The sequence below is a fragment of the Hippopotamus amphibius genome, chromosome 8 (genome assembly GCF_030028045.1).
Source record: "Hippopotamus amphibius kiboko isolate mHipAmp2 chromosome 8, mHipAmp2.hap2, whole genome shotgun sequence".
NCBI classification, from domain to species: Eukaryota; Metazoa; Chordata; class Mammalia; order Artiodactyla; family Hippopotamidae; genus Hippopotamus; species Hippopotamus amphibius.
In genome coordinates this window covers 127,518,513-127,532,039 of record NC_080193.1, presented here as the reverse complement: position 1 = coordinate 127,532,039, position 13,527 = coordinate 127,518,513, and the positions used below count along the sequence as shown (strand labels likewise).

The 13,527-nt window shown below is 35.0% G+C and overlaps 1 protein-coding gene across 3 annotated transcripts in view; it reads right to left on the bottom strand.

The window, feature by feature from the left end:
* The window catches only part of OLA1 (Obg like ATPase 1), a 177,133-nt gene that overhangs the window by 33,756 nt on the left and 129,850 nt on the right, over nucleotides 1–13,527 (bottom strand). For 2 of the 3 annotated variants that reach the window (XM_057745501.1, XM_057745503.1), the window contains exons 6-7: nucleotides 12,661–12,741; nucleotides 12,265–12,362 (exon numbers count right to left, since the gene is read on the bottom strand). In XM_057745501.1, coding sequence (XP_057601484.1) covers nucleotides 12,265–12,362; nucleotides 12,661–12,741 — 179 coding nt within the window. The remainder of the gene's footprint in view (nucleotides 1–12,264; nucleotides 12,363–12,660; nucleotides 12,742–13,527) is intronic. The other variant, XM_057745502.1, reaches the window with a different exon arrangement.

The following is a 13,527-nucleotide window of genomic DNA, read 5'->3' as shown; positions in this document are numbered from 1 at the left end:
ATTTCTAAGGAAAATGTTGATAATCACCTAGGAATACTGATGAGTACCCTTGGATATTAATGACAAATACTTAAAGTACTAAAAAGGCACTTTTGTATCTGTATTAATGGAGACATAAATTTTACTTATATCTCTCCACTATCTTAACCCATTCCTAAACTAAAATGCAGATCTCTTAATCCAATTATGAAAATGCTTCATTTTAGTAAAAATTCAATTCAAGGCCAAATAATAGTGCCATAAGGGCCATCTCGAGATTTGTCTGAGGATCCAAATGAAGTAAGTTGAAACACTGTAAACTTCTGACAGATGTTGGTTGTTGTTATTCTTAGTAAAGTTCAATCTACTTCTTGGAGGTCATACATCAAGGGATTTTTAAAGGAAGTGATTTACGAGTAGTAGTGTGGGTCAGCAAGTTGCTAGACAAGCATGAAAAAGATAAAATTCAAAATAAATCTCCATAATGGCAAATTTTACTTGAACACACTTAGGATATGTTTTAATATCTTTTTAATTGCAATGTATTGGAGTAAGAATTTATTAGCTCTTTTCAAGTGGTTGTCTTCACCTTTTATATCCTTTTTTGATGTTCCATCACATTTGCCTTTGCATTTGCTGTTCCTCTCCCTCCACCAAGCTTTCCTCAGATCCTCCCTCTCTCATGGTGCACTCCCTTAATTCTTAAAGTCCTCCACTGAGCACCCTAACTAAAATAGCACCCTCCTACCCTGCTTTATTTATTTTATTCATGCATTTATTCTTTCATTCATTTGTAAACATCGAAAATGCTTCTTGGGAATTTACTATGTACCAATTACTACCCTAAGTGATCAAAGCGTATCAATACATATAACAGTCATAACAACTTTATGAGGAAGATAGAGTTATTATTTTTATTTTTAAAATGAGAAAGGCAAAATTTCCAAAAGATAGACTTTAAAAGCCAGATATACAATTCTGGCAGCCTAATTTTCAGAATTCATAAACTTCACCACCACATTATTCATTCAACAAATATCCTCTGGATGCTAAATGCTAATTATGCATTATGCTACATGCTAGGTTTATTTGAAAAAAGGAAGACAGTGGGATTAGTCATAGAGCAATAAAACCATACACGATAGAGAGGGCGGGGACAACAGAAACGGAAAAAAACACATTAAAATGTGAGAAATATTATGAAAAAAGTTTACCAAGAGTGAATAATTAATTTTGAAGAAAAGTATAAATCTCAAATATTAATTCTGATATTTCAAACATATAGACTAGCATAATGATGGTATCATAAACACAGATGAGGAAATAAAAATAATCAAGTGAAATAGTGATATAAGTTAAGCCACTGAGGTTATCTATTTCTTTTTTTTCCCTTCTTTTTCCAAAAATTTTTACTTTATATTGGAGCATAGTTGATTAACACTATTGTGTTAGTTTCACGTGTACAGCAAACTGATCCTAATCATTTCCTGACATTATATTAAATATTTGTTTGCTGGTTGTCTATTATCCCATGAGACTATAATCCTTATGGAGGCAAAGGCTTCCTCTATTCAGGCTCAATGATTATGTGCTTAGAAAAGAAAAAAGCAAGCATAGTACCTATCTCCTCAATGAGCTCACAGTCTTCATAAGAATACATAAATTTGAAATTTATATTCATATTGACAATTTTTATGAAGCTAATTTGTCTTCCTGATAAAGCATTAAAAAAAACTGAGTCAGGTTGCTGTCCAATTTTCCCAGCACCATTTATTGAAGAGGCTGTCTTTTTTCCATTGTATACTCGTGCCTCCTTTGTCAAAGATAAGGTGCCCATATGTGTTTGGGCTTACTTCTGAGTTCTCTATTCTATTCCATTGATCTTCCTTTCTATTTTTGTGCCAGTACCATACTGTCTTGATCACTATGGCCTTGTAGTATAGTTTGAAGTCAGGAAGCCTGATTCCACCTACTCCATTTTTCCTTCTCAAGATTGCTTTGGCTATTTGGGGTCTTTTGCGTTTCCATACAAATCGTAAGATTTCTTGCTCTAGTTCTGTGAAAAATGCCATTGGTAATCTGATCGGGATTGCATTAAATCTGTAAATTGCTTTGGGTAGTACGGTCATTTTCACAATGTTGATTCTTCCAATCCAGGAAATTAGAACACTTCCTAACACCATACACAAAAATAAACTCCAAATGGATTAAAGACCTACATGTAAGGCCAGACACTATAAAACTCCTAGAGGAAAACATAGGCAGAACACTCTTTGACATACATCAAAGCAACATCCTTTTTGACCCACCTCCTAGAATCATGGAAATAAAATCAAAAATAAATGAATGGGACCTAATGAAACTTAAAAGCTTTTGCACAGCAAAAGAAACCATAAACAAGACTAAAAGGCAACCCTCAGAATGGGAAAAAATAATTGCCTATGAAACAACGGACAAAGGATTAACCTCCAAAATATACAAGCAGCTCAGGCAGCTTCATACCAAAAAAGCAAATAACCCAATCCACAAATGGGCAGAAGACCTAAATAGACATTTCTCCAAAGAAGACATACAGATGGCCAACAAACACATGAAAAGATGCTCAACATCACTCATCATCAGAAAAATGCAAGTCAAAGCCACAATGAGGTATCACCTCACACCAATCAGAATGGCCATCATCACAAAGTCTGGAAACCACAAATGTTGGAGAGGGTGTGGAGAAAAGGGAACTCTCCTGCACTGTTGGTGGGACTGTAAGTTGGTACAGCCACTATGGAAAACAATTTGGAGGTTCCTTAAAAAACTACAAATAGAACTACCATATGATCCAGTCATCCCACTCCTGGGCATATACCCAAAGAAAACCATAATCCCAAAAGAAACTTGTACCATAATGTTTATTTCAGCACTCTTTACAATAGCCAGGACATGGAAGCAACCTAAATGCCCATCAACAAATGAATGGATACAGAAGATGTGGCATATATATACAATGGAATATTACTCAGCTATAAAAAGGGATGAAATGGAGCTATATGTAATGAGGTGGATAGAACTACAATCTGTCATACAGAGTGAAGTAAGTCAGAAAGAGAAGGACAAATATTGTATGCTAACTCACATATACGGAATCTAAAAATGGTACTGATGAACTCAGTGACAAGAACAAGGAAGCAGATACAGAGAATGGACTGGAGAACTCGAGGTATGGGAGGGGGCGGAGGGTGAAGGGGAAGCTGAGAAGAAGCGAGAGAGTAGCACAAACATATATATACTACCAACTGTAAAATAGTCAGTGGGAAGTTGTTGTATAACAAAGGAGTCCAACTCGAGGATGGAAGATGCCTTGGAGGACTGGGGCAGGGAGGGTGGGGGGGACTCGAGGGGGGGGTGTCAAGGAAGGGAGGGAATATGGGGATGTGTGTATAAAAACTGTTGATTGAACCTGGTGTACCCCCAAAAAAATAAAATAAAATAATAAAAAAAAAAAAACTGAGTCAGGTACCAATGTGCAGCCCCAAATTTATAGACAGGGGTGAATTGAGAGTTCCTAAGTCAGTTATTTTGAAATATACTTTTCAGCAGAATTTTAAAATTAGTAATAAAAATGGTCACAGATACCAAAATATGTCTCACCCAAACTGTACTATTTTTACTACATGGTGGATTAAGTAGGCTTTTGAGGGTGTTTTATAATCAAATGTTTTTGATGGGGAAATGCTTTCTAGGTCAATTTAGAATAAGGAAATGCAATATTTTGAGTAATGTAACTAGCTTCAAATACAGATATGCCAATTCTACAGGTAAGTTTTATTTCCACTTTGTTCTCATTCTAGTCAGAGCAATAGCTGCCCCCTATGAGAAAGACAACAGCATGGTAAGATCCAGAAAAGACTTATGTTTCAAGAGGTAGAGATATGGGAGTGGGAATGAGAGGAGGGGAAAAGAACAGGTCTTATCTTCAATTTGATCCAAAAAAAGTTTCTCATGAATTGCGTATCTGCAACCTCAGGAACGCTCTGGATTGTCCCACAGTTAGAAAAAGAATCCTACCATGACAAACCTACACATGACGGTTGAGAAGGTACTAGACATCTGACTGGGCCTCTTTTCTTTGAGAATTTGCTATAATCCAATTCAGTAAAATTGTAAAATTCTGGCACTAGAAGGAAACCTTAGAGATGATCTCCTTTAATTCTTTATTAACCTTCACTGCCTCATCTCCAACACACATATATACATTCAAAAACAGAGAAGCTGGAATACAATGGAACTGTTTTAAAAGACTTTTTAAAGAATAAACACCTATTTTTTTTTTAAATTATGCTATGGTAACAAAAAATGATTTACTCTAATAGTAGCCCAGGAGTGACAATGAAATCCTCTAAGCTGCAAATGATGAAGTCACAGGGCCTAACCTGAGAGAGAGATGAGGGCAGAGTCCCATGGAAGATGGTGGTGATATCATGGGAGTTTTATTGCTACCACCACTGCACAAGAGAGGGGTCTCAGTTTGTTTCTGTTTTGGATGACAACTGTTTCAAAGCATAGAATTATCGATGTAAACATATATGTGATACATTTTGTTCCTTTATCCATATAATGGAAAGAAAAACCAAGGGAATGTATCCCAAAGATACATTTAGAAGACTTAACAAGTCTTTTTTCTATTATTGTATTCTTTTTGAGTTATGTTACTTAAATTTAGGAAATATTGTTTATATAGAACACATTTTACGTGAACATTCTGATGAACTGTCTTTAGTACATGAAAGGCTATATAATTTGCCTGAGGTCAAAGAACTAGTTAGCAGCAGGCTTTGCTGGTGGCAGAGTGGTTAAGAATCCGCCTCCCAATGCAGGGGACACAGGTTCAAGCCCTGGTCCGGGAAGATCCCATATGTCATGGAGCAACTAAGCCCGTGTGCCACAACTACGGAGCCTGTGCTCTACAGCCCATGAGCCACAACTATTGAGCCTGTGTGCCACAACTATTGAAGCCCGCATGCCTAGAGCCCATGTTCTGCAACGACAGAAGCCACTGCAATGAGAAGCCCTTGCTCTGCAAAGAGAGAAGCCACCGCACTGAGAAGCCCCTGCTCTGCAATAAAGAATAGCTCCTGCTCGCCACAACTAGAGAAAGCCCATGTGCAGCAACGAAGACCCAATGAAGCCAAGAAATAAATTTATAAAAAAAAAAGAACTAGTTAGCAGCAAATAAGGACCACAACACTAGCATTTCAAATTCTAAAGTAGCTGTATTCTTAATACACCATTCTTTTTTTAAAATTAATTAATTTATTTATTGGCTTCATTGGGTCTTCATTGCTGCACATGGGCTTTCTCTAGCTGCAGTGAGCGGGGGCTATTCATCGTTGTGGTGCGCGGACTTCTCATTGCAGTGGCTTCTCTTTTTGTGGAGCATGGGCTCTAAGCACATGGGTTTCAGTAGTTGTGGCTCACGGGCTCTAGAGCACAGGCTCAGTAGTTGTGGCACACGGGCTTAGCTGCTCTGCAGCACGGGGGATCTTCCCAGACCAGGGATCAAACCCGTGTCCCCTGCACTGGCAGGCGGATTCTTAACCACTGTGCCACCAGGGAAGCCCCACCCCAAGCTTTCTGATAACATACACTACCTAATTTACAAACAGACTATACGCTCCAAGTTTCTTAGAATTTACTTTCCTTACAGAACCAATGCTATTAACCGTATCCAGCATTTTGGTCTAGCTTTCAGAAGTCTATTTAACTTATAATGTAGTTCAACTACAACAATATCTCTGAAGGTACATCTAGTAACTGGGGAACACAGGAGAAACCACAGAAGAGAAGGGCACAGAAAACGATACTGCTCTCCTATCCGGCATTAATAGGAGATATAAGGCAAAACATTGAAAATGCCCCAAACAGCACTTTCTCCTTTCCTTTTCTACAGCCTTCTCCCAGGAGAACATTTATTGAGATCACATATACTGCAGTAAGACTCCATTCTTCAGCCTTCACAAGGCCCTGTCCTATCTCTCTTATCACCAACAGTCCTAAGATTTCTGGGCCTCAACATTCTCCTCTACCTCCACCAACTACAACTCAAAACTCCCATTTTATGAGTGTAGTTCATCTTAACTCACAGTTTTAGAAACAAAATCTGACTCGGCAGTCCTAACATCTGAGACACAGATTTTTAAGAATATTAACAGACCTTGAAGTATTCACCAAAGTGAGTCTGGCAGAGAGGCAGAGAAACTCTCTGTGTACATGAATCACTTGTGATTTGAGGAACATTATATAGCTGTATGCCAAAGTTTGCCTTTCATTTCCTAGGTTATATATGTGTGTGTGTGTATGGGGAGTATATGTTTTAATTTCATGAGAGAATCCTAGAGAATACTTTTTTTTTTAAAGAGCTTTAGTCTCTTAAAGCTAGAAGAAAATCTGCAAAATTTCTCCCTATTATATGCAACGAAATTCTTCAGCTACTTTAAAAAAGTTGAAAGTCCTGACACATTTGATAAATTATACCACTCATAAATCAGTAAGTCAACAGATGGTGCTAATAAAGATAACAACTGACTCTGCCAAAAGTACAGGATCACTTTCTCAAATTCAGTGAATGATCTTGCAAACCGAAATCGCTGTCTATAAACTGTACTGGGGAAAATGGTAAATAGGCCAGGGGAAATTCCTAGCATGCCTAATATGGTGGGTCAATAGCATTATATCCACATAAAAAAGATGTGCTTTCTTCTATAATTACCTTTTTCAAATATGGAATCAGAGGTGTGATTTGGTTTCATTAATGACTACGTGCTCGAGGGCACTAACATCTCTTGATAGGAATATGAAATTGCTGAAAGAGTAACCAAAAACCATTTAACGAAAACGAGGAAAGTTCACAGGTATTATTACATGTACATACATATCCAAATGCCAAAGGACATTTCAAATAAAAAGATTCCTGAATGGCCAAAGGTCTTTTCCCTCCCATTTCTTTCAGTCTTCCATCTTTTGTAATAAGAAGATTGTCTTGCTTTAATATATTCTTTTTAACTCTCAAGATTTTGATCAGAGAAATTAAGAAATAGTCAACTCCACAAAATCCATTCACCAGAAATTATTTGAAATCCTAATTCATAGTGCAGATGGTACTGTTTCAAAGCGTTATTATAATACAAATTAAAATGTAAATAATTGATAATCATCCAGCAGCAAAAACAAGAAACTATAAAACAGAAAAGAGGTCTTAAGAAAATATTTTTTTAAGATTCATTTACAATTTACTTCGGTAAAATTAAGAATATTTTGTATAGGATTTACCTATTTAATCAATCCCATACTAAAAAAAAAAAAGAAAAAAGAATCACTCAGTTTAGGCTTCCAGAATATCCTTGGCCTGTCCTATCACCCTTTTATATCTGGCAAAGAAGCATATAAGCACTAGTCCTCATAAAGCAATCTCCACTAAAAATGATAAATTATAGCTTTTAAATTTTAATTCAACTAAAAAACTCCTCACATGTTATAACGAACTTACTAACATTACATTGTGATTTCAAGTGGTAGGAACACAATTAAAAAAGTTTTCTCACAGCCTTCATAATGTTAGGTACTTCAAGATGAAACTGACACAACATTCCCCCCAAATCATATGAACCACAAGTGATTTTTTTAAAAAATAGAAATTATAATCCCAAAGAAACACTGCATGGATATTTCAGGGCTTTTACTCTGCCAGACTAGTGGATGATAAAGTGAAAAAATCATTAAAAAAAAATCTTATACATGCAAATCTTGCTTTATATACTAGTGTATGTTCCTGAAAACTTCATATGAATTGGACTTAATTTCAAATCTATTTGAGAAGCTTTTTGAACTAAAATGAATAATTTATTTAGGAATAATTAATCATTCCCATTTCATTTGTTTCAAGTAAATCAAATGTGTAACAATGTGGTTTTTTCAAAGCAGCATATCTGTGTTAAATTTCTAGCTTCAATAAATAATCTTGTCAGATATTGATGACTTCTTATAGTAGTGTTACAGAATACATCATGGCATTCCTGAAAGGTCAAGAAAATGTTGTGTAAAGAAGGTTATATTAAACTTCCACAAATATAATTGTGAAGTGGGCTTTTGCTCACGTTAAGTGTATAGCCTGAAAATAATGGAAATCAGTGAACAAATCCTCCTACAGTGATGAATATTGCTCCTATTGGTAAGACATAATGGAAATGTGCTACTACATAATATGTGTTGTGGAGAACAATGTCCAAGGACAAGTTAGGTAGAACAATTTCTGGCAGACCTCCTACTGTAAACAGGAAAATAAAACGTAAGGCTCACAGTATGGCGGATGATCATTCAATATTACCTCCATGGAGGGTTGCCAATCAACTAAATACTTTTACTCCTGTAGGAATAGCAATAATTACAGTAGCTGTGTAAAGTATGCTCGCGTGTCATCATCTATTCTTATTGTGAATATACAATGAGCTCATACAAGAAAGCCTAAAAAACCAATAGATGTTATAGTTCAAACTATCCCTATACACCTGAAAGGCACTTTTTTTCCTGAATAGTATGTAACATATAAATATAGGTTTATATTATATTTTATATATTATACATAAATAAAAATTATATGCAAAAAATGTTCACACTTCTCCCTTTGTAAATAGTTGCTGAGATATGGTGTCTGTAATTCTTATATACAGTTCAAGAAACACCAAACTACGTTTAATTATGTACAAATTATGTGGAAAGCTAACAAAAACAGAAAAGCTGGGGTAGGGGAGACTGAATCGTAGTAAAATAAGAATTAATAAAACATTTTTCTATTTAAAATTCATTTAGTAAACCTGACATATTGCCCTTGATTATACAACAGCTTAAAAGACTTTGAAACTACTTGTCTACCTATCTTGAATCAATTTCAACACTCAGATTGACTCTTTCATATTAGTCGGAGGTGTTCAGTGACCACAGCCCACCAGAGCATATGCAAACCCATGTGTTTTGTTTTTGTAAACACACATTTTACACACACACACACACACGCACGTACATAAGAAGTCTGAATGTCTTAAGTTTTAGTTATACTTTCCAGTAGAATATGAATATGTAGTATAATAAACAACAAAATAAAATTATCCTTTATCGACAGTTTTCAGAAGAATGGGGACAAGAGAACACAAAAATGAAACATAACTGGCAGGTGTACAAAATTAGTTTGTTCTATCGATTTCATAATTGGATAGCATATACCACTAACAGAACAGCAAAGATGCAAAGACTGAAACTTACACCCCTAATTAAGCAACGGTGTGGCAGGTCTAATGTCCCGTACCTGCATAACACCATGACCCAGTAGGCGATCTCAAGTGAAAATTAATACTGCATGTAATAGGATTAGTTATAACCAACAGATCATGTTTAAAATATGAGATCCTCGCGTTCAAAAATCATTGACATCTGCCAAAGACGATGATGACAGCAACACAACAACAACTTCCGCATAGTTTTATTCTTTCAAAGACTAACAATACATAATAATAAAAAAGGGCTCCCTTACAACATCCTGATTACTGTCATCTGATCCCAACACAACTGTAACTAACCCGGCTGCCATGTGAGCTTCTCTTCAGGGGCTAGGTCTTGATCATAAATCAGTGAAATGACTAATTCCACATTGTTAAAACCAGTGAGTAGATGCTTGGAGCCATTCTGGCTTTTACATCTTTCAAAATGGTCAATATACCTACTCAGTAACACAATAGACTTATCTTTCAGAATGCTTCCTTCTTTACTAGGGTTGAAAAATAGCATGTTACCATTTAAATTTAAAGTGAACTTTAGTAATTAAAACGTTCATTACTTTTGAAATGGTGATCCACTAAAATATAGTTTTAGTCTTCCTCTTGTGGCCAGAATCACAAGCTCCTCCTCCTCTTTCCTGACCATTTAAAATAGCTTTCTAGATCTAAAAGACCCATGAAAATATTTATTACTGCTTCCTGCATCAGTCTTAATTTGCTACAGTAACATTACATGATAACCTTAAAAAATAAAACCTTTTTCTTTCGCTAAAGGAGCAACTAATGTAAATGGAGCTGAGATATAAACATTACCAAAAAATAAGACGCTAACACAAATTTAAAGGATTTAGTAATTAAAATATATTTTAACCATTTACATCTGCTTAAAATGTTATAAGTGATGAAACCCTAGTGTTCATATCCCTCATAATAAAAATTTATTCTGCACTTTAATACAAAGGCTATGTTGCATAAACAGAGGATTTAAAGCTGCAGCAGAGTGGCTGAATGAAAGGAAAATGGCAATCTTTCTGGCTCCAGTAGATGCCATTCCCTATCACACAATGTTTCCCACTCATAAATACATGACAAATACTTCCTCAATCATTTTTTACGAGCAGGGATGCACAGGGGGTAGTCAATGGCTAGCTTGAGGGAAAATAGGAACAGCAGGCGGCAGAAACTGTACAGAAAATGGCTATGTGGTAAATTCTCTTCTGGAACATCACTCAGTTACCCAGTCTTTGATCTTTCAGCTACAATTACACTAACTTCCACAAGATCTGACCCCCCCCCCCATCAAACATATACACTACCCCAAACCAGATCATTAGTTATATATAAAATCTAAAATTTGGTTTTATAAATAGGATCATCAATACCTCTACATTTTTATAAATTAAAATTTGCTATTTAGACAAGAGTTTACTTTCAATTGGCTGTAACCATATCATCATCACAACTGGTCTCACAAAAAACATGGGGTGTCTGGCGACAGCTAAATCACAGACTGGCGTCTCCCAAGCAGTCTGTCTACCATTAGGGTCTGGGAAATGGTATTTACTATACAATTAGAGCCAGGGAGTTCTACCTGTAATCATCCAAATACAGGTGTGAGAAGCCCCTTTGGGCAAGGAAACTGACTCATCCCTTTTCATGTAAACTTTGATGTCTGTATTGTTTCACAGAGCCTCAGGAAACCTTACCATTCATACTACAATGAGATTTATTAACTGAAGCCAAATAATATATTTAAAATTCCTTCCCAAAGGTAACAATGTTTAACATATCAATCACAAAATTTATAAGAATTTTATATAAGAAACAAGACAGAACTGTTTATTTTAAAGTTAATTATCTATTGGAGAACACTGACCAGTCAGAACTAAATTTCATGTCAGGTTTATGCTTTCTAGAACATTACCAATAAAGAGGCCAAATTCAGTTTCCTATCAGGAACACAAAATGTCTTATAGTAATATCAACAGGGCATTTTTAGTTGCAGTAATTTCACAGAATTTATTCTAATGATTTATTGGAGTTAACCATCTGACATTAATTATTGTTTTGGCTTCCAGTCTATGAATGTTTATTTTTCAGTTTAAAGCTTCTCACTCTTTGATATCACATGGAAATGAGAATTTTTAATGGAAAATTGAAACCATGTGCATCTAAGTACTTAATGAAGTACAGGGGGAAAAAACGACAATATATTTTAGGAGGATTCAGATACTTTGCTTTGGATAGTTTTGGTTTGTTTCTATGACTTAATAATATAAAATACTGAGGGTCCAGTGAGTACTATGCCAAATGTGTACAGGCCCTTATGTTACATGAACATATGATTTTTTGAAGTTACTAGTGAACAAAAGAAAACCTTGTATATTTCGGTTACATGTCAAAAATGACAATACGTGAATGCATAGTTTTTTATTTTAAAGTGTTTGAAATCTCTGTATATTTCAAAGTGTTTGAAACAAATACCTGATCTTTTCCTCCACCATACAGTTTTTGTTTTAATTAGAAAAGTGTTTTTAAAGCATTCAATCTGGATTTAAAACTGATGCCCAGCTACAATCCCAAATGGATATTTTAAAGTCACATATAATATCAACAAACCTAGAATTCCCTAGTTTAAAAAGTTTTATTGCTCTAACTACATTTATTCTCATTTTGCAAAGGAAAAAAATATTAATGTCTATTCAATTTAAATTTGATAATTAAATATGTATAATTCAATATTGCCTAATGGAATTCCTTTTTTCCCCTTAAGTTCTTTCAGTGTAAACCATTAGGAGACTCATCTCAGAATGTTAAAAAAACTAGGCAAAGCTTTCTCATCCACTGTAAACTTTTTAATAATAAGGAGAAAAACATTAAAATCAAATGTAGCAATAAATACATATGTATGTGTATTTGCGTCTGTACAGATATGGTATGTAGGGGAATATCTGGGGAGAAAAAAACTTACCATTTGTTTTTCTTTCTAATGTAGTCTTTTTCAGAAAGATTAACCAAATAGACCATTGGTTTTGAAGTCAGAAATAAGTGTTTATTCAACACTTCAATCTAGAGTGGGAGACAGAAAAAGAATCCTTTTTAAAAGTTGAGTAAATACTAAGTCACTGAAGAACTTGAAGGAAAACTCTTTAAACAAGTAGCTTTTTTTCATTTTTATAATTCCTGTTTCTAAAAGATTAGTTGTCACAAAATATCTGGAGCAGGGGAAAAGAAAAACTAACAAGCCTGGGAATAAGAAACCATTAACAGAAGTTTAGATATAATAATGTTAAAATAATAACTTTAATTTGTCCTCTAAGAAATCAAAGCAAAGGTAATAACAGATTGCATCTTATTTATAACTTACCTCTTTATCATTCCAATCATGATAGAAGCGTACAGGTTTCTTTTGATCTATAACCCAGGATCTGACTTTGCACATTATGTCCTATACACAATTGAGAAAAAAGTAAATACAAGATGCATACTAAGCATTTACATACTAAATACTAAAATTAAAAGTTCTCAAACCCTCAAAATAAAAATAAAGTCAACTTTCTTATGAAAGGAGAAGTCACACAGATAATTATTTTCAATATCTCATTAAAATACTAAATAGCAATGAAACATTAATGTGGCATTAAAATTTTAACATATGAAATGTGGAATACTAGCAAAATTAGTAACAATCTTAAAAATTTCAAGACAATTAAAACATACCAAAGACTACAAGAGTTAATGATATTTCAATATTATCTAGTGATGTCAACTGCAAGATAAATGTGCTATTAGGAAATGGAGGGGGGAGTACTGGAGAAAGATTGAATTATAATTTTTTTCTTAAAAAGCAAAACAAACAAAATAGATGAAACTGAGCCTATTATTGATGATCTACCCTCCAAAATATTAAATCAACTGACCAAAACCCCTTTTATTCTGAATTAATTTTTTTGCTGACACCTTTTCCCTGCCCACTTCTCCTGTACCCGCTCCAAACCACACCCCCGCCCAACCTGCCAAAGCCTCCATTACACAATGGCAAGAGCCCTGCACTGGTGACCTCCAACCAGCTGCATTCACTTTCAGAACATCTCTCTCTGCTGGAAATCTAAAGGCCTTTTAGTTAGCAAGCTAGTGTGCATTCAGAAGGAGTAACTGCAGGAAGAGCCCAATGTGCTTTGTTTCTCTGGCCTTTCTTCACAGAAAGATTAATCATCTGTGAAATGGAAACGGC